Raw genomic sequence first — 20470 nt, forward strand, 5'->3', positions numbered from 1 at the left:
GAAGTAGCCTAATTTTTTTTCTAATTAGGCGTCGTTGATCAATTACTGCCGAGCATTTCAATACCTTTTCGAATGTCTTTTTTTTGGGGAGCTTAGATTAATGTTAAGGGCTGCTGTGCTAGCTTTTATGTGACGTTAATTTTGCTACACGACTGGCTAAAAAAAATCGGAGTTAGGTTAAACTGCAATTCTGCATTTCTCAATAATCGTCGTGAGTCTCTAATGTGCCCTCATTCCATATTTTCCATTAAATAATGAGAATTTTGATGGTTGTCCCTTATCACATTCTCGTTTTCATATCTCTGGAAAAGTCTGTAACTATCTCTACGTAGAGGGCGTGGTAGGGCATCCTTTTTACCAGGGCGAGGTAAACATTCTGGGTGGTGGGTCAAATTAAGCGAGGCTTAGCGAGTTTTTAGCGTGACGAGGTGGAGTGAAGTGAGGCCTAGTACTTAAAGACTTCCGGCGTCGAGAACTCACTCTCTTTCCTCCAACAACCTCCTCTCTCACATTTGACCAAAAATTTCAATTTCAACCTTTCAACCGTACTCTAACATCACTGAGCATATCCACCAAACATGGCCACTGCCAATCAGCTTCCACCTTTTGCTCTTCCTAATACGCTCAACCTTCCGCAGCCCAATTTTGACCTCATTGAGCAAGGAGCCAAAGAGTTGGGAAAAATTCGTAACCTTCCCGCCTTTGCTCAGGGCCAGGCTATTCTGGACGCTATCAACCAGGTTGGTGCACATGTCGATACAAAGGTCACTCAATCACAACCATGTCACTCAATAGATCAACCAGCTGACAGCTTAATGCACAGTTCAACCAGCTTAGTGCAGATGCCGATACAAAGGTCACTCAATTGCAACCGTGTCATTCAATCACAACCATGTCACTCAATCACAACCATGTTACTCAATCACAACCATGTCACTCAATAGATCAACCAGCTGACAGCTTAATGCACAGTTCAACCAGCTCGATGCACGTATCACTCAGCTCGATACACAGTTCACTCAGCTCAATACACAGGTCACTCAGAATCACAACAGTGTCACTCAACAGATCAACCAGCTAACAGCTTAATGCACAGTTCAACCAGCTCGATGCACGTATCACTCAGCTCGATACACAGTTCACTCAGCTCAATACACAGGTCACTCAGAATCACAACAGTGTCACTCAACAGATCAACCAGCTAACAGCTTAGTGCACAGATGAACCAGCTCAATACACGTGTCGCTCAGCTCGATACACGTGTCACTCAGAATCACAACATTGCCACCCAGAATCACAACAATGTCACTCAACAGATCACCCAGCTGAATCAAGACATGACACAAGGCTTTGCAGACCTCCGAGTCGTCCTGGCCGCTACGTAAGTGAATATTATTTAGCTGTCTCGCCTATCTACTAACTGGTTTCAACTATATAGTGAGCATAATACTGTTGCACGCGTTGCAAACTCTCATGTTAATAGACCCAATGTCCCCCTTATGGCATTACACGATCTTGCAACGGGCGCTCCGATTCCCGGATTCCCTGGCACCATCGCACAAATTACGGCCATGCAAGGTGCTGACGTGAACAATGTGCTTATGGCACTAAACCTCCCAGTGAATGGAACCGTCCCGGAGAGGCGTCAACGCCTAAGACTGCATATTGGGTTGCTGGCCGAGACTGCGTGATGCGGGGCCTATAGCGACAAGGTCAAAGTAGTACTTGCGGATATGTCGGCTTGAATGGATGAGAGGTACTAGGGTTGATGGCTTGTACGATGGATTGCTACGGATTGCTACGAAGGACAAAGCCCCACTCTTCTAAACATAGGCTTGCTGTAATATAGTTAAAGACAGAAATCAATACCCTCCATTCACACCTCGTACGGCAAGTGGATACTCACGGCACAGCGATTTAAAACCTGCTAATATATTTATCCGCGATGGAGTATTTAAGATTGCCGATTTTGGAAGCTGCTTCTATAACGGGACCAAATTTCGTGGCCGTCTGGTAGCAAGAGCGCCGACCAAGTTGCTGATCTTATCAAGGCATGTTTGATCATCGATCCTTACCAGCGGCCAACAGCTCGCGTTGTAGCAGATCGTCTCAACGAAATTGACAGGTCATTCGAAGTTGTCGAGGAATTTGACGTACGAGTCTTGGCATCACAGGGATACGAATGAAATTGCGGAGATCAAGGCAGACACGTTGCTTGCGGAGAAAAATTTTAACAAGAAGATGAGAATCTTATGGCTTATTGCAGGCCATTGATCCCTTGCGCACAAGAGTTTAGCGCTATCTGCCTATACCTCTCTTGTAGCGCCTTAACTACCCTAAAGCATCAATCAATCTACTTGCATTCATCACTTACGATTAGCTCTACATGCAGGCCTCTAGTTAATCCTAGCGGAGCCGTTTACACTCTAAGAACGAAGTCATCCACAGGCATACGTGAAGCAGGAATATTTCACATTTAGGAAAAGTTCACCAATCGAACTCGGTTAGTAAAATTTCTTTTTCTCAGTATTTATATGGAGCAAATTGACCCTAAACATTGCGCTAGCCAGCATCAAGACCAAGCTTTCGATATTCCGGCGGGTGCTCTTGAGCACCCGGGAAACTTAGTTTGCAGATTATCAACACGTACGGCAATGGATCCCATTAGTTTAGCAATACATCATACAAAAAACACTGCCTCTAATTTGCACATGAAGTGAAACTTGTATTTACTATGCTGATTGAAAGCTCGATCTACAAATTCCGACTATCTGGTCCCTTCAGCACACGCAAGGAGAGAGAAGAAAATGGCGTAGAAACAAGACAAGCACCAGAAGTAAAGATAAAGAAAAGGAAGGGGAAACAGACGACGACGCCAGTGGGTAGTAAGCAAATCAGGCAACTCAGCAACTCATAAAGTGCAGCAAAACGCCATAGTTCGCTAGGTAGTACATGGGAGGTGTTGTGTCACGGTCATATCGTAGTAAGCTTCGTGAAATTCTATCAGCTTTTTTTCCATTCAAGCCGCAGCCGCAATGAGCTCCTTTGGGGCTCTGTCGACTTTGGTGAGGAGCTCGTATGGCGGACGCTTGACGATACCGCCGGTGACGGGTAGCTGGGTGCCGACGCCGGTGAGGTAGGAATCGACATCGCGAGCTGATTGACGACCTTCATTGATGCCCCTAGTGAAGACTTGTTAGCAATAAATGTGATGGGATGATGGCTTTGTGATAACTTACCAAACAATTAGAGATTGCCCGCGACGACAATCGCCAGCAGCGAAAACGCCAGCAATGTTCGTGTTATACTTGCCAGGGGGTGTTTTGATGTTCTTGCGAGCGTCCTTCTCGATGATTCCGCCCAAGACGCGCTCCTCAGGTCCCAAGAAACCCATGGACAAGAGCACAATATCGGCAGGGAAGAACTGTTCACTCCCTTCCACCTGCTTCATATCCCATCCTCCGGTAGCACTCCTAGTCCACTCCACACGGATGGTGTTGATTCCCTTAACATTACCAGCACCATCGTCCACAAAATCTTTAGACATAACACAGTACTCCCGCGGATCCTTACCCATATGGGTCTTAACTTCAGAGTGGCCGTAATCAACACGATAGATACGGGGCCATTGGGGCCATGGATTATCGCGAGGTCGCTCAGGCGGAGGTTGAGGAAGTAGTTCGAAGTTTGTGATAGATTTTGCTCCATGGCGGACGGATGTTCCGATACAGTCGTTACCAGTATCACCTCCACCGATAACAATAATGTGCTTATCTTTAGCCGAAATGTATGCGCCATCGGAGAGGTTTGAATCGAGTAAGGACTTCGTATTCTTGTGGAGAAATTGCATGGCAAAGTGGATGCCGTTGAGGTTGCGGTTTTGGATGGGGAGATCACGAGCCACAGTTGCGCCGGTAGCAATAACAACAGCGTCGTTTTCGCCTCGCAGAGACTCCAGGCTAGGCATATCTGGTTCACCCACAGCAACACCCGTTGCGAACTTGATTCCCTCTCCAGCCATAAAATCCACACGGCGCTGCACCACCTTCTTGTCCAACTTCATGTTTGGAATTCCGTACATGAGCAGACCACCAATGCGGTCAGCGCGCTCATAGACAGTGACATTATGGCCTGCCTTGTTAAGTTGGTCCGCCGCTGCAAGACCTGCTGGACCAGAACCGATAACTGCGACCTTCTTACCGCTGCGATACTTGGGAGGAGAAGGAACCATCCAACCCATTTCAAAGCCACGGTCGATAATCGCGCACTCAATCGATTTAATACCAACAGGATCTTCATTGATTCCAAGCACACAGGCACCCTCGCAAGGAGCTGGGCAGACACGGCCGGTGAACTCGGGGAAGTTGTTGGTCATCAGTAATCGGTTAAGGGCATCTCTCCATTGATTCTGGAAGACTAATTCATTCCATTTGGGAATGATGTTGCTAATTGGGCAGCCAGTGTCAGATTGGCAGAAGGGGACACCACAGTCCATGCAACGAGCGGTCTGGTACTTGAGCTCATCCTCGTTCAGGCGGGTTGACAGTTCCTGCCAATCACGAGTTCGAGTCTTGGGGTTGCGATATTTCTCGGAGCGTCGCTGGTACTTCATAAAGCCACGAGTCTTATCCAACACCAATGCTGACCGCTTCTTCTCCGCCTTGGCATCTCCCACGCTCTCCTCGATATCCAAAAGATCGCTCTTCTTCTTTTCCTTTGTTTCGTGTCCGTGTTGAGCCTTCTTAGATTCTTCATGAGCTTGTCGTACGGGATTGCCAGGGAGGATTGGGAGAGGATATTCCTTCTTCTTGGCTTCCTCTGCCTTAGCAGCATCTTCAAGCAATACACGCTTGTAGTCAGTAGGCATAACCTTGACGAAGCGGGGAAGCGCCCTGTTGAAGTCTAGGAGAATGCGAGCGGCAAGCTCAGATCCAGTATAATGGTGGTGATCCTCGATGAGACCTCGGACGAATGCAATCTCCGTTGGATCCTCGATTCCAGACAACTCGACCATCTCCTGGTTGACTTTACCTTCGAAATCATGGTGCATGTCGAGGACGTAGGCAATACCACCAGACATACCAGCAGCAAAGTTACGGCCAGTTGAGCCAAGCACAAGCACGCGACCACCAGTCATGTACTCACAGCCATGGTCACCCACACCCTCAACAACAGCGGTGACACCAGAGTTCCGAACGGCAAAACGTTCTGCAGCTACACCGCGGAAAAAGCAAGTGCCGCTCGTTGCACCGTAGAGACAGACGTTACCGATGAGGATGTTCTCTTCGGCTTTGAAGACTGCTGAACGAGGAGGGTAGATGATAAGGCGGCCACCTGAGAGGCCCTTGCCAACATAGTCGTTAGTGTCACCCTCAAGCTCAAGAGTAACTCCAGGAGCCAAATATGCACCGAAGGATTGACCTGCAGATCCGCGGATGTTGGTGTGAATGGTATCTTGAGGTAAGCCGGCTTCGCCAAATCGCCGGCTGATTTGGTAAGAGAGAGTTGCGCCAAGAGCGCGATCAGTGTTGACAATGTCACATTCAATCCGTGTGGGCATGCCCTTCTCAAGGGCTAATTCAGATTCTGCGATAAGCTTGTTGTCAAGTCGCACATGAAGTCTGTGGTCCTGCTTCCGCACGTTGTAAGTCGCCACGCCTGGTCGGAGGGTGTGAGCAGGGGTCAAGATGAGGGATAAGTCGATGTTCTCAGTCTTTGCAGTTCGGAGGTCATCGCGTACGCGGAGAACCTCGCAACGACCAACCATCTCATTAACAGTTCGGAAACCAAGCTTGGCCATGATGGCCCTCAGCTCGTTGGCTACGTAGTAAAAGAAATTGATCGCATGCTCAGGAGTGCCAGTAAACTTCTTCCGCAGTTCGGGATCTTGGGTAGCAATACCAACAGGGCATGTGTTAACTGTGTTGAGACTAATGTCAGTGGTTGATATCAAAGTCAGAGAACTGGATTGAGCTTACGATGGCACTTCCTCATCATGATACATCCCATAGCAATCAGTGGTGTAGTAGCAAAGCCCCATTCTTCGGCACCAAGCAAGCAAGCAATGGCGACATCGCGTCCAGTGCGGATTTGGCCATCGGTTTGAACGATGACACGTCCACGCAAATCATTGAGGACCAGAGTCTGGTGAGTCTCAGCGAGACCGAGTTCCCATGGAAGACCGGCATACTTGATACCAGTCCATCGAGAAGCACCAGTTCCACCATCGTGGCCAGAAATGAGGATGTGGTCAGCCTTGGCCTTTGCCACACCTGAGGCGACAATGCCAACACCAGTTTCAGAAACAAGCTTGACTGACACTCGAGCGCGTGGGTTTGAGCACTTCAAGTCGTAGATCAGCTGCTTCAGATCTTCAATGGAGTAAATGTCGTGATGAGGTGGTGGAGAGATCAGACCGACACCAGGTGTTGAGTGTCGAGTCTTAGCGATGGGCCCTGAAACTTTGTGACCCGGAAGTTCACCACCCTCGCCAGGCTTAGCACCTTGAGCCATCTTGATTTGGAGCTCATCAGCATCAGCCAGGTAGTTGCTGGTGACACCAAAACGTCCAGAGGCGACCTGCTTGATTGCTGACCGCATGGTATCGCCGTTCTCTAGCCGTAGGCTTCTCTCGGGATCCTCGCCACCTTCGCCGGTGTTTGACTTGCCTCCAAGTCTGTTCATGGCCACAGCCAAAGTTGAGTGGGATTCCATGGAAATGGAACCGTAAGACATGGCGCCAGTAACAAATCGCCGTACGATCTCCGTCCACGGCTCGACCTGGTCAATCGGAACAGGAGCTCTCTCATCGAAGTTAAAGTCGAGCAGGCCTCTGAGGGTGCAGTCCTTAATGCGCTCATACTCGGCAATGGAGTAAGCTTCGTACGATTTGTCGTTCTTTGTGCGGACTGCATCTTGGATATTTGCAATCGCTGTTGGGTCGTTGACGTGAGGTTCGCCCCCGTCTCGCCAGTGGTACTCGCCTGTTTCGACCAATCCCGGCACTTCAACAATGCTACAAGACGGGTAGCCCTTTTCGTGCAAAGAGAATGCATCTTGGGCGATAAGTTCAAAGGTCATACCCTTGATGCGGCTAGCAGTGCCAGTGAAACATCGGTCCACGACTGAATCATCAACGCCAAGAGCCTCGAAGATCTGGGCGCCTTTGTAACTCTGAAGCGTGGAAATACCCATCTTGCTCATGACCTTCAAGATCCCACCGTCACAGGAGTGTTTATAGTTGTCGATTAGCTGTTCTGGAGAGAGTTTCTTCCGAATGAGGCCCTCACGGTGCATCTTTAGAATACATTCGATAGCAAGGTATGGGCAGATTGCATCTGCACCATAGCCAACGAGGACACACATGTGATGCACCTCACGAGCTTCAGCAGTCTCAACAAGAAGGGCAGATTGAGATCGCCACCTGTTCCTAACAAGGTGGTGATGTACCATACCAGTGGCTAAGAGAGCTGAAACAGGGACGCGGTCTGCAGATGTTTCTCGGTCGGAGAGAACCAAAATATTATCACCATTAGTGATGCTCTCGGTTGCAGCATCGCAGATACGATCAAGAGCATCCATGTAACCTTGGACGCCCTCCTTCTTGGGGAATGTGATGTCAATAACTTTTACAGACCAGTTCGGGTAGAGCACACTAATATTCATAAGTGCCTTAAATTCCTCGATAGACAGAACCGGTGATGGTAGCAACAAACGGTGACACTGACTCTCGTCCATCTCTAAAAGATTACCTTGGGGACCGACGTAAGCCTCAAGAGACATGACGATGGCCTCTCGAATGGGGTCAATTGGTGGGTTTGTGACCTGTGCGAATAGTTGCCGGAAGTACTCATAGAGAAGACGTGGTTGAGTAGCGAGACATGCAAGGGGTGCATCGTTACCCATAGACCCTAGAGCTTCCTTCGAGTCTGCAGCCATGGGACCAAGAATCAGGCTGACTTGTTCTAGTGAGTATCCGAAAGCTCTCAGTCGAGGATCTTCCTGAAGTCGAGTCTCGGTCGGTGTGTGTGAAAGCTCGGTTCCCTTTTCTGCTAGCTGGCTGTAGATGGCTGGCAGGGTCAAAAGCTGCTTCTCGATCCATGTTCGGAAGTCGTGCCGGTTTGCGACAGTGTGCTTCAGTTCGTTATCATCTACGATGCGGCCGACCAAAGTGTCAACAAGAAGCATTCTTCCTGGCTGCAGCCGGCCCTTCTGAACGATCCTCTCTGGCTCGATTGAAATAGTACCAACTTCGGAGGCGCAGACAATTCGGTCATCATCAGTGACATAATATCTGCATGGACGTAGGCCATTTCGATCTAGGTTCGCGCCGCAATATCGGCCGTCAGAGAAGATGAAGAGAGCTGGTCCGTCCCAAGGCTCCATCATGCATCCGGCCCACTCGTAAAAAGCTTGCTTGGCGGGATCCATAGATCGGTTACCTTGCCACGCTTCGGGAACCATAAGCATGACTGCTTCTGGCAGAGAAAGCACCCCATTAATGACGAGTAGTTCAAGCACATTGTCCAACGCAGCGGAGTCAGAGCCTCCATCTTCGATGATGGGGTACAGCAGATCGAGATCGTCGCCGAACAACTTGGATTTCATGACTCCTTCGCGGGCTCTCATCCAATTCTTATTGCCTCGTAGGGTGTTTATCTCACCGTTGTGAGCGGCCCATCGCAGTGGTTGTGCACGGTCCCAGCTGGGGAAGGTGTTGGTGGAGAATCGCGAATGGACAAGGGCAAAGTGGCCTTCGTAATCAACAGACACCAAGTCATGGTAATATTCATAGACTTGTACCGGTGCCAGCTGTCCCTTGTAGACAATGTTCTTATTACTCAAGGAGCAAAGATAGAACCAATTGTGCAAACCAATGACATGAGTTGCTCTCTTCCGCAGCACATAAAGCTGTCGCTCAAAATGCGCCTCGTCACACAGCTGAGCAAAATCTTCCTTCGGTTCCTTGCCATCACCATATGCAGACTTGAGAACAACAAATGGTTGCAAGATTATCGGTTCCCGGGACAGAGCCGCAGGACCTAGAAGAGTAGAATCCTTTGGTACCTCCCGCCACCCGAGCACCCTCAAGTCAAGTGAATCGGCAACCTCCTCAAAGGTGGCTATTGTATCCTTCAAAGTTTCCGTATCTGGCTTGAAGAAAAGGTTGCCGGCAGCATACTGGCCTTGTGGTGGGAGTTTGATGCCCTGCTCTCGCTCGAAGTTCTTTAGAAAAAATTTGTGAGGAATCGATGTCATTACACCAGCACCGTCGCCGTCTCTCGCATCAGAGCCCACGGCACCCCGATGGGTCATATTACAAAGGAGACTCCTAGCTGCGCAGCTTGTCAGTACATTGGTCTGAGGCAGCATAAACGCTCTTACCATCGCTAATAATTTTATGGCTCGCATTTCCCTTAATATGGCTACGAACTATTAGCTTTTGTACGTTAAAGAGGCCGTGATAACTGCGGTTGTGACTCACGCTGCAAAGCCAACACCGCAAGCATCCTTCTCAAGCTCGGGATCATATAGACCCTGCTTAAGCGGTAACACACCAGCCCATGATTTATTCTCCGGGGTGTCCTGGTATGGAAAAACGCTATTAGTTTGCTCCTCCTCTATGATCTCGCCATCGTATTGTTTTGTATCCTCGGTGAACGAGACCCGACCCATGCTTTCGGCGACAGGCCGAAGGTCTCAAAAAGCTTGAGAAGTTGTGTGGGGATGCGTTGAGATGTGTGAAAGTGGGGAGTTGATCGTTTTAAAAAAGTTCTTGGGCTTGGTAGTTGTTGCTGAGGTGCCTAGTGACTCAGTTAGATGGAGCAGCAAAGTGGGCTTGTAGCGTTACACCACAGAGCATATTTCGTGGAGTCATGAAGGGAGGAAAGTTCGGTAGATTTGGAGGTCAAAAACAACGACAGGATGAGTGCGATAGCACGGTGGAGGGAGAATTGTGGCGAGGCCCCTAGACGCAATGGAGCACGACGTAGCCCGTGGCGAAGCTGCAGTCCCCGGATCGTCAAGATGATGCCAATGACGACTGCCAGGATTCGTCTGCGCTGATAGCTCCTACAAAATGCACAAAATACTGTTGATAAGAGCTTTGGCGAATGGGAGGACGCGGGGTTTGGGTTTTCGAGAAGAATGGCGCTCGGTAAACCTTCGCGAATCGAGCTTAAAGGACCTCGGGGCTTTGGTGGTGGGTACAAGGGCTTGGGCGAGGGGAAGATGAGGAGCCAGCGCCTACTTACGAGCTGCTATTGTATAGGGCCGTTGACTTAACGTCGACGAGCTGCTGCTCGCGCAACGACTACCAGGCTGTGAGGGGGATACGAGAACAGGAGGAGTGGAGGGGATGGACGGATTATTGAGCCTTATGAATGGGAGGACGAAGGTGGGGAAATTCACAACGCTAAGGAACATATTATTACAACTTTTCTGCCAATTAATCTAGGCCGGTTTCAAATGGCTGCCGTGCTGTCTCCAGGAGCATCGGCCCTGCTCGCCTCCCGGCTCTCCAGTTCGCAGCTAGCAGCTTGATTCTATCCGCTGCATCACAGTGGCCGGAGGAATATGCATCACTTTTGTTTTCTCGCCCCTCAGGGTGGAAACAATGAAATCATCCTCGGAGAGGCAACTGCACACGTATACGCACTCCTGCTCCCCATCCGAGGAGCGAAGCATTCACAGGCAGCTCCCACATCTTGGCGAGCTCCGTCTCTAAATATGATTGCCCTGCAGATCTGTCGTGCGTTTTGAAATTTTTGCCCCATTACCCCACGGTTTCTGCCATCTGCCCATTACCGGAAGCAGTCTTAAGTCGGCCGCTGTGCGCTAGGCGGTGGGTGCAGCGTTGAAGCCGCCAGCAAATCATTTTTGCCCGCAGGTGCCTTGACCCCCTCTTATGACCAGGTAGTGCAGGATGCATGTGGCTTTCCCGTCGCTCCAAGGTTCGAGGCCAGATTGCCGCAATGAAGCCCGCGCCCGCTTCGAGGCCGCATTTCAGCAGCAGCAATTGGTTCGGTTTGCTGCGACTACGTTGCCGGTCCTTCTTTGTCGTAATTTTAGGTGGTCATCTGTCCGGGCAAGTCTTATCGTGCCCCCAAAAACATCACGAATTTGGAAATAAAAGTCGATGTTGGAGATCTTAAAAAGACCCCGCTCCAGCAACCCGTCAAACAATAGCCTGCATCCCGAACACATGNTTCTCACGGACAAGGCGCCCTCGCACTCGCTGAACACTCGGCGAACGGACTACTCCGGTCTCACGATGAACAGCGCGACTCCTGCCACGAACGCAGGAGCCGTCTGGAGAACACGGAGCCTACGTCTAGTTGCGGATGGAGTCGCGGGAGACTGTGAGATTCTATGAGTCACGGGAACAGAATTTCTCTTACGCTCCCGCCGATGTCGCATCGGTGTTATTATGGGGCTACCAAGTCCTCTCAGACGATGACATGACCAACGTTGAAGATCAACAGAAACTAACATCAGGGTCTGAGCCTCACCGCCTGGAATCGAGGCCACCAGCTCTTACTGGTGCACTATTCCTGACATTGAGACTATCCTGAAGGAGCGGCTTGGAGGCGAGAGTGGGAGAAGCTGAATCATTCCGACGTGGGACTTCTCCGGTCAACAACAGCCATGCTGCATACTCGAGGCCATGTCCTCGAGGCTGAGGAATCTCAATTCTTGGAGCGGTCTTGTAAGCCTGAGTAATTTCATGACGTTAATTGGGGGGATAGTTGCCAGAATTGCCATCATGGCACCTTGTGTAGGTTTAAGCTCTTGGCTAGCGTAGATCGTAAAGCACGGGAAGACGGCTGTCAGGGCGAGTGCAGACTGGCGAGGCTGATTCTCTTACTCTCATGACATCTAGTGTTGAAGGTAGGAACTCCACAGTGATGTTTCTTGAGATATTGGCTGCGGTTCAACAGTGCTGTCTAATCATTGGCTGCCATTCAAAAAACCTTGTGCATCTATCAGCATTTCAGGGTTCACCTCGATCGGTGCGTTAATACAGAATGTTCTAGATTGGGCAGTGCGAGGTACACGGCCTTCTATAGCGAATCGTATAACCTATCGATTTAGGAAGGCGACTTTAAGAGGGATTAGTATTAAAACGGAAGTCATTCGCGTTTGGCAAGGCTGGCTCAATCTCCAAACTTATTTGCCAGTCCTCTGACTACATTATCAACACAAAGAAACTTCACAATGTACGGGTGATATGCAGTTATGCTATTGTTATGCAACTGAGAGATCTACATGGCAAGACAAAAGCACACCATGGTCCCTTTTTTCGTCCACTATCAAGCTCCAATTTCACGCGCCAAGACTCCATGGTTGATGAGATGCTTCATGGACCGAGCCCCAACCGACATTTTCGACATCAAAGCTTTAGAACAAGTATGCGTGCGCATCAAATTGCTTGCGTGACATGTCTAGCAGTCCAATCAGTGAACAACTTGGAGTTATTGAATTTCGTCGACGTGGTGGTATGGCCAAGCCGGGTCTCGGATGAGGACAGAAGCTCACCTCAAGCACAACTCTACTCCTGCATGGCATCATCCGGATCTTGGAAATCATCATCTTCTTCTTCCTCATCATCGTCTTCCAACTCCTGAGCGGCTTTTTTGAAGTCGATGTTCTTTCCGCGTGTGCGGCGTCCATCTTGAATGATGTTGTCGGTATTGATTTCTTCCATTGTATCCTCGTCTTCAACCTCAACTACCGCACCAATTAGAATAACATTCCCATGTTGAAAGATCTAATAGAGCATTCGCACCTTCGCCCTGAAGTTGAGATGGAAACGTCAGCTGAAGAACGCCTTGGCATTGCAGCAATGCAGGAGCCCAGACTTACATGATCCTCTACACCAGATTCTTCCTCAGAGGAATCGCCATCCTCCTCCATAGCAACTTCCGCTGCCTTGCCCTTGCCCTTGTCGGGAATAACAGGATCGTCCATGGGATGGTCCTCCATATTCTGATCAGTAGATTGATTGCTCATGTTCGGATGGGTAGCTTCGGTCGATTTCGAGATGTGAAGGCTGAGAAGCGTCGCTGAAACTGTGCGACTCGGATTTGGCGTTTGTTTGTTGTGAAAGGAGCGAGCGAGAGGTGAAGGCGCCTTTACCAAGGTCGCGACGCGAATAAATTGGTCGAGAAGTCACGGTTGTGAAGTACGCCTTACTGGAAAAGGTAAGTCGGCTGCAGCAATTATGATTGGCCTGCGGTTTCCACCCTTCTAACATCATATATAATCGGTCCTGAATTCTATTTTGGGCTTATTCTAGGAGAAGGCAGTGTGACGAGCGATTCGTGCAGTCGTTATCCCACAATATTAACTTGAAATGAAACCCTGACGACCTTCAGAGACAGCTATTACCAACTTCAGCTCAACCAAGGGTTGCCCTAAGCACCACTCGGGAAGTAGATCATACACCAAAACATGTTCGTCAAATGGTTGCAAAACGCCGCCTTGAATCGACACTGAGTCTTTCATAGGCCCGAAACTTATTCGATTGAAAAATCACATTCGTTCGAACCAGTTGAGTGTGAATAGTAAGACTTGAAAGAGCGAGTCTATTCTGAACTGGACGCGAAAGGTCTCACTTGTCATATTATTAGAGCCTCCTGGTAGATCAAGGTGCTTCCTGATTCCGCCCGCTTGTTCAACAAGTGTTCTTGATATTGTGACTGCTTGATTAGCGATGGAAAGTACAGCTACCACTCTGTGTTTTGGATTGCAATGTTTGACCTAGAGGAAAGTTTCTTGAGCAACAATCCCCTAACCCAACAGCTGCCAAAACCCACTCAGTCCACTTAGGAATAAACATACCAACAATAGAGCATTTTGCTTACGCCGGGTACCTGAAGCTCCACCGCGCATCGTAACTCCTGCCAGCATAAAACAAGTCTAGCAGTACTCAACCAGCGCCAGTCCTCCCACCTCTCGCGCCATGCTCCGCCCGCGGCATACTGTAAAGCACAGCACCAATCCCGCGAGGCTGGCCTAGATTGGATGGGGATAAGGTCCTCGTCGACTGCTCACCCGCCCCTAGGAGCCCGTGGCCCCACCAAGCGATTGCGAAACGCATTCCCCAGCCCCGGCGCCCTCGCCGCAGCGGGCGAACTGGCCAACAGCGAGCTCTCGCCCAGCTCGCTCCCATCCTCACCGAACAAGCTCCTGCCCACACCCACACCCACGCCTCTGCCCATGCTCATGCCCACGCCCATCCCCGCCGCACCCACCACTCCCCCGCCGGCCCTCCCCCCGCGGGCGCTCCTCCGCACACTACTCCCCAGCGCGACGCTACTCGCAACCTCGATATCGGAGCTCGAGTCCTCCAGCTCCGTGTCCGTGTGCTGGTAGCTCCCGGCCTCAGGGACATCGTCGTCGAGATCGCGCTCATCCTGCAGCACGCCCGCCTCCTCCATCTCGAGCATCTGCTCGACCTCGGCGTCGGCGGCGACGATGCTGCCCTCCAAGAAACTCGACCCGTTGAACGTCATCTCGCCCTCCCCGTCCCCGCCCCCATCCTCCCCTTCGTCCCCGTCGCCATCGCTCCCCTCGCTCCCATCACTCTCCGCCTCCGGGACTTCATCGTCCAAATCCCGCTCCCCGACCCCCTCCTCTTCCTCCCCCTGAGCACCACCCTCAGCACCACCCCCAGCACCGGCACCGGCACCGGCATCCCCTGCAGCGGCGGCAGCAGCAGCAGCAGCAGTAGCCTCCTCCTGCGCGCTCGCCAGCTCCAGCAGCTCCTGCTCGCGCCGCGCCAACATCTCCTGCTCCTCGCGCTCCGCCGCCTCGTCCATGCTGGCCTGGTACGTCTTCGCGACCCCGGGCGGCCGCAGCCATCCGGCGCCGAAGCGGCGCACGTTCTGCTTGCGCTGGGCGATGGCGTTTTCGTCGAGGGTGAGGGCGAGGAGGGGCGAGAAGGGCGGGGAAGGGTGCCCGCGATGGTGCGTGTGGTGGGATGTGGGACGTCGGTGGTGCGTGTGGTGCGTTGGGAGGGGGGTGGTCGGGAGGTGGTCGGCTTGGGGGGGGGGGGCGGGGTCCGGGGGGGGGGGGAGGGCCGGGGGCCAGAGGGGGGAGTCCTGGGTTGTGTTAGTTTTGTTGGTGGAGTTGGGTTTCGTTAGGGGAGGGGAGGGGAAGATTAGAAATTGGGGATTGCGGCGGAGATTAAAGATGGGGTGGAGGATTGCGAGTTTGTATGTCTGAAACGAGATGTGGTAGCAGTGTTTGTTTTGAGAGTGAGTGCAAGAGGAAGGGGAAGAGGGGACGTGGACGTACGTCGCGCGGCGTGATGAGCGGGAGGGAGAGCATTTTTGCGTGTACTTCTCTGCCTGCCCAATGCCAAAGCACAATCGCTATAGACAGCAAAAAAAGCGTGGATAACAACGTCGTTGCAGGTTGTTGTGCATCGGGCCCGACGCTCAACCGACACACCCGAACGGCCACTAAACACCGAGCAGGCATGCATCAGCCACTCACAGCGCGTCCTGACCAACGTGCATTCTTTGACGAGCCCTGGGGAAGAGGGAGACACGCTGCAACTCCGAAGGGAAGGATATGCGCTCTGTATATGAATCCCGCCTGCCGCGGGAGTTGCTAATGTCCCGTTTCTGCTTTCTGTCCTTGTAACTTGCTGGCTGTGAAAGTCGCACAGCAGAACAAAATGTCTGGACTCTGACTTTGTTCTATATGCAGATTAAAGCTTGTATATTTCTCCTGAACACTTAAACCGCCAATTCCCTCGCTCGAGTTCGGTTTTCAAGGCACTATTTTATCTACCTGCTGCTCAGTCTTTCAATTATTGCAACAATGCATCTCCTCACTCCGGCAACGACTCTCCTCCTCACCCTTACCGTTGCCTCCGCTCTCCCTCATCAACCCCGGGAAGCCACAGACCCGCTCTCCGAAATGATGGCACAGAAACCGCTGCACACAACCGCGCTGATGGCAGGTGCAGCGTGGAAGACAAGTGCGAGTTCAACTGCAAACCCGACAACCATAAGCAGTGAGCAGATCGAGTTATGAAGCTGCCCGGAGCAACGGAAGCTGCATCCTTCCATGCAAGAAGGGGGGGAAATGCTGGATTCGGAAAACTGCGTAGATGACATGAGACGAGGTGCTTCTTCCTTGGTATTTCTTGTCGCTTCTTGGGGCACGCCGTTGTTTAGGTCGCCAGCTGACAGTTGCGCGACCAGTTAGCGAATCAGCAACACCGCATCACTAATTGGTTTGGGATGGCATTTACGAGGAGCTTGGCAACACGATAGATGATTGAAGGCACTGTGAGGGGTTCTTGAGTACTGGTTGGCGTTTCTGAGGGCTTGGTCATGATGACGGGAATGTTGCGTCTGTGGAAAACTTGATGGGCAGGGCCCTTAATGAGAAATGTCTTCTTTGAAGATGTGGTTCGGTATATAATGTACATACAGTCAAAGCTTCGGAATTCTCTGTAACTTTAGCCAGAGTAGCCCGTTCCCTATAACTATGCCGGAACTCCAACTGAACAGGACGACTACAGACAACAGGAGGCCTTGGGACGGTGTATATTACAGTGCCAGTCCAGATCCTATTATCCAAACTGTTCCAAATATCTTGCTCAAATGCCAAGTCTAGCTGAGGTCAGGATATTAATAATAATTCATTGCTTAACGTCCGATTCGGATCCCTATTGGGCCCACGCGGACTACTCCTTATGTACATGTTGGGAGAAAACTCTATTTGAGAAAACCCCGTGATCCATCTCCCCGCCTTTTGGGACTTGCCTGTAAGGCGCCTGCGAGGCGCCTGCGAGTCACCTGTGGTGCTCCTACTACCTTACTTTTTGACCTCCTTGGGAACCACTGCTGCCGTAACAAGCCTACGGACGCGCTAGTATTGTAAACTTTACTCTACTACTGTAGAGTTATCAGGGGGCGCCCGTTGCTCGCCCCCCCACCCTTTATTACTATTTCCCTTGCAACCCAGAACTAGTTTAGTATATTTTGGCTAATAAGCTACTAGGTAACCGCCTTAAGGCCTTTTTATATTAAGAGTAGTATATTATAGTTCTCTGTGCTAGCTACTAAAAGTATTACTTCTTAGTTAGTGCGTAAGGGGCATAACAGTATTACGTATTTTAGTATCTGTCTTAGCCAGCTATATTTATATCTTAGGTTGCCTACTAGAATACCTACCCAGTAAAGCCAGTCTTTTAGTCCTATTATTCCTATTCTTAAGAGTATTGCTATTATATTTTCTACCTTTATTAGGCCTTCTTAGAGCCCTAAAGTATTTACCCCCTATAGTATTAACTATACTACGGCTTAGGTTCCTCTTACCTTAGTTAACCTTTATACCTTTAACTCCTATATACCTTTCCAGCGTTAGTCTAACCAGTATTATATTACGGTAGATAGTTTCCTAGCGTTCTTTTATACTCTACTTTAGCTCCTTTCTCTCTCTTATTGTTATCTTTACTAGCCTTTTACGCGTTTCCCTTCCTCCTTTATATAGGCCTGGGCCCTAAAGCAGCACTATTCTTCTTCTACTTTCTTTACCTATTTCTCTAATATGTCTTCCCTACTTTAGGGTTATTAGTTTGTTCTCCTATAGGGCGCCCTAGGGTCCCTCTATAGTTTATTTAGGCATGTCTTAATATACTTTATAATATTAGAGTTACGTTTATTTTAGGCCCTTTATATTATAGCGGCTTTAATATATAGTTATAGGGGGGGAATATTGGCTTCCTTTTTAAGCAGTGCTGTGGTCGTTTACTTATATCCGCCTATTATACTCTAAAGGCAGGCTATTTAGACCTTTTAGAGTGGTTTAAGGAGTAACTTAGGGGGGCCTTTCTTAGATTCTCCAATGGCCTAAATACTGAACCTATACGTCATAGTTAGCCGGACGACTACTATATATAGTAGGCGTAACCTCTAGAAGTATAGGCCCCATATAGAGTTAACAATCCTAGATAATACGATGTACTATGCTTAGCCTTTATAGGCCGCTTACGCCGTATATACGCTCTACCAGAGCTTACTGTCTACCTATACTCCTAATACCCTTAGGCCCTAAACTAGATAACCCCTAAAGCCTTAGATGTGGATTATATGCTAAAGATCTATAGATTAGTTGCGTTTTCTTATAAAATGGATTAGCTAGTATTTCTCTAGTAAGAATTAGACTTTATATTGTCTTGCCTATTCTATATAGGTATTATAGGCTTTCTCTAGCATTCTATAATTCTCTACGGCTAATAGCCCGTATATAATTAGGTTTATATCGTTAATAAAGCCTATCCTCTGGGTCGCCCCTTCCTTAAAGGAGTTAAGCAGGTTGCTTATAAAGAAAAGGAAGAGTATAGGCGAGAGGGGTAATCCTTATAGTATTCCTATTATAACTGCGATAGGGGGGCTCTGGTATCTACTAAAGACTAGTAATATTTCTTTCTAACCTATAAACCCTTAGACAAATTATATAATCCATTCTAAGAAGCCTTTTACCCTAAGGATATATAGGAGACACTTATAGGGTACGTTATCGTAGGCGCCACTAATATCTAGGCTAAGTATTAATACTATAAAGTCCCTTCGCATCGCCTATGTAGATTTAATAGTAGCAGCGAGTAGCGTAAGTGCTAATAGTGTTAAGCGGTTCTTTCTTGCCCCTATTTAGCTCTATAATAGTAAGGCGTATTCCTTAGCCGTGTCTGCTATATAGTCCGCTATTACCTTTTTTAAAATCTTACTAAGGGTATTTTCTAGGGCAATAGGGCGGTAGCTTCCTAGGATTAAGTAATCTGCTTTACCTTCTTTTTATAGGATAACCGTCATTATAGATCTTCTAAGTTGTGGGTAGTAGCCTATAGTAAAGCATGCTCTAGCTATATCCGCAAGCTAGAGTGCTATAAGTGGTCTATAGGTCTTTAAGGCCTTATTTAGAATCCTATCTGGACCTAGTACTATATTATTTAAAAGGCAGCTAATAGTTCTGGCTATTTCCTCTATTGTTATGTCGCTATTAACCCATAGGCGAGTTACCGGTACTTTGCCCGTAATATTATTAAGGTCTACTAGAGCTAGATAAGGGAAGAACCTTTCTATAAGGATCTTTACCTTTTTATCGTTATTATTAGTAGCCTATAACTTCCCTACTCTTTATAGGGGTGGTAAGTATAGGTCTTCTGCTAGTTGCCCTACCTTTTTCTTTACCTATTTTACTATAGCCTATAGGCCCTTATTATAGGGGAGGCTTAGGTTAAAAGTATACTTATTTATAAATTATCTCTAGTTATTCCTTACTTCTTTTTTTAGGGTATTCTTTAACTGGTTTCTTGTGTCTTTATATCGTCTCTTATCTTTAGGGTTATAGCTACTTAAGTATTTCCTTCTTACTTATTATTAGCTAGCTATAAGAACTGCGCATTATGCGGACTATACGTATTACGCATAGGGGCCCAGTTTTAAGACCGGGCAGTACTCTTCTAGCCCATTTTTAATTGCTGCCTAGATCCTTTCTAGTTTTTGGTTAATTTCCTTAGGGGTAGCTAATGAGCCTTACTTGTTTGGTATTGGGTGGATTTCTTTTAGGTCTTAGAGTTGTTATTTAACTATATTAAGGAAACTGTCTGCTTTAAGCATCCTTATTATATATCTTTTGCCATTTAATTACGCCTTAATGTCTAAATCTAGCTGTATTTAGATGGGGATATAGTCTAAGGTAAGTGCCTATTCTTCTTTAGGGTTACACCTTTTAAGTCTCTAGTATAGGCCTTCGTTTATAAATATAAGGTCAATTATACTTCTGGCGGATCCTTATTGCCATATAATTGCTCTAGGGGGGGTGGCTAGCTTAAGGCCCTAGGTGTTTATAGCTTTTAGTAGGCACTCTGCCTGTTGTTTAGCAGTGACGTAGATACCCTCCCACCGCGGGTAGTAGAGGTTTATATCTCCTAATAGGATAGACTCTATGCCTTTAGTTTTAAGTAAGCTTATTACTAATATAATATTCTCTGTTTATAGGACCCCTTCGACCCTAGGGTTATATATATTAATAATTTGTACCAGTCCTCTATATGTCTGGATTATTACAACTGTAATATCTAGATTAACTACCTGCCATAACTATAAGGAGAGGTTAGGATATTAAACTTCGTATAAAACTATTTGCCTTATTCTAAATTAATTATATAATTATATTCTAAGTTCTATAGTACGACCTTAGCTCGCCTACTTAAAAATGCCCTTAATAAGTTCCTTAGGTCTAATAGAATATTTAATAAATTGAGGTCGCGTTTGCCCTTTATATTATTATTAAAAAGGTTTTAGAGCTCCCTTAAGATACTTATAGGCAGCGTCGCGCGCTATAGTGGTTACTTATATATAGTTATTATATAAGGTAAGGATGTGGATAGGGAGTCCAATGATAAAATAATAGGTATATTATATAGACAGAGACGAATCCTTAA

At 48.4% G+C, this 20470-nt stretch overlaps 6 protein-coding genes across 6 annotated transcripts; 3 read left to right on the forward strand and 3 right to left on the reverse strand.

Annotated features, from left to right (window-relative positions):
- The first annotated feature begins 764 nt into the window (after positions 1 to 764).
- Positions 765 to 1757, forward strand: K441DRAFT_664946 (uncharacterized protein). Its single transcript, XM_067649430.1, has 4 exons — positions 765 to 856; positions 973 to 1035; positions 1221 to 1381; positions 1439 to 1757. The coding sequence occupies exons 3-4, from the start codon at positions 1221 to 1223 to the stop codon at positions 1689 to 1691; spliced, it is 414 nt and encodes a 137-aa protein (XP_067500796.1). The 5' UTR covers positions 765 to 856; positions 973 to 1035; the 3' UTR covers positions 1692 to 1757.
- A 1262-nt stretch (positions 1758 to 3019) lies between these two features.
- Positions 3020 to 9675, reverse strand: K441DRAFT_575214 (glutamate synthase-like protein; the record flags this gene model as incomplete). The annotated part of the gene is made up of 5 exons (XM_067644150.1): positions 3020 to 3182; positions 3240 to 5919; positions 5979 to 9335; positions 9385 to 9425; positions 9485 to 9675. 5 exons carry the CDS (start codon positions 9673 to 9675, stop codon positions 3020 to 3022), a joined length of 6432 nt encoding a protein of 2143 aa, XP_067500797.1.
- A 2441-nt stretch (positions 9676 to 12116) lies between these two features.
- On the forward strand, positions 12117 to 12445 carry K441DRAFT_664948 (uncharacterized protein). Its single transcript, XM_067649431.1, has one exon. It carries the CDS (start codon positions 12268 to 12270, stop codon positions 12436 to 12438), a length of 171 nt encoding a protein of 56 aa, XP_067500798.1. The 5' UTR covers positions 12117 to 12267; the 3' UTR covers positions 12439 to 12445.
- A 105-nt stretch (positions 12446 to 12550) lies between these two features.
- K441DRAFT_698592 (uncharacterized protein) lies at positions 12551 to 13132 on the reverse strand (the record flags this gene model as incomplete). The annotated part of the gene is made up of 2 exons (XM_067653082.1): positions 12865 to 13132; positions 12551 to 12769 (listed from the first exon to the last, which is right to left on the reverse strand). Exons 1-2 carry the CDS (start codon positions 13009 to 13011, stop codon positions 12551 to 12553), a joined length of 366 nt encoding a protein of 121 aa, XP_067500799.1. The 5' UTR covers positions 13012 to 13132.
- Positions 13133 to 13588: 456 nt separating this feature from the next.
- On the reverse strand, positions 13589 to 15414 carry K441DRAFT_707318 (uncharacterized protein). The gene is made up of 2 exons (XM_067653717.1): positions 15301 to 15414; positions 13589 to 15104 (listed from the first exon to the last, which is right to left on the reverse strand). Exons 1-2 carry the CDS (start codon positions 15331 to 15333, stop codon positions 14052 to 14054), a joined length of 1086 nt encoding a protein of 361 aa, XP_067500800.1. The 5' UTR covers positions 15334 to 15414; the 3' UTR covers positions 13589 to 14051.
- A 103-nt stretch (positions 15415 to 15517) lies between these two features.
- Positions 15518 to 16494, forward strand: K441DRAFT_664950 (uncharacterized protein). Its single transcript, XM_067649432.1, has 2 exons — positions 15518 to 16138; positions 16218 to 16494. The coding sequence occupies exon 1, from the start codon at positions 15832 to 15834 to the stop codon at positions 16045 to 16047; it is 216 nt and encodes a 71-aa protein (XP_067500801.1). The 5' UTR covers positions 15518 to 15831; the 3' UTR covers positions 16048 to 16138; positions 16218 to 16494.
- The last annotated feature ends 3976 nt before the right edge of the window (positions 16495 to 20470 follow it).

This window comes from Cenococcum geophilum (assembly GCF_001692895.1).
Source record: "Cenococcum geophilum 1.58 unplaced genomic scaffold K441scaffold_40, whole genome shotgun sequence".
NCBI lineage: Eukaryota > Fungi > Ascomycota > Dothideomycetes > Gloniales > Gloniaceae > Cenococcum > Cenococcum geophilum.

What these genes read in the sequence shown, in the direction of transcription:
- K441DRAFT_664946 (XM_067649430.1), top strand. Translation starts at nt 1,221, where the DNA reads ATGAACCAGCTCAATACACGTGTCGCTCAGCTCGATACACGTGTCACT. An exon ending in CGAGTCGTCCTGGCCGCTAC is followed by an intron (nt 1,382 to 1,438) that starts GTAAGTGAATAT and finishes TCAACTATATAG; the next exon opens with TGAGCATAATACTGTTGCAC.
- K441DRAFT_664948 (XM_067649431.1), top strand. Translation starts at nt 12,268, where the DNA reads ATGGCAAGACAAAAGCACACCATGGTCCCTTTTTTCGTCCACTATCAA.
- K441DRAFT_707318 (XM_067653717.1), bottom strand. Translation starts at nt 15,333, where the DNA reads ATGCTCTCCCTCCCGCTCATCACGCCGCGCGAC. An exon ending in CGCTCATCACGCCGCGCGAC is followed by an intron (nt 15,105 to 15,300) that starts GTACGTCCACGT and finishes AACACAACCCAG; the next exon opens with GACTCCCCCCTCTGGCCCCC.
- K441DRAFT_664950 (XM_067649432.1), top strand. Translation starts at nt 15,832, where the DNA reads ATGCATCTCCTCACTCCGGCAACGACTCTCCTCCTCACCCTTACCGTT.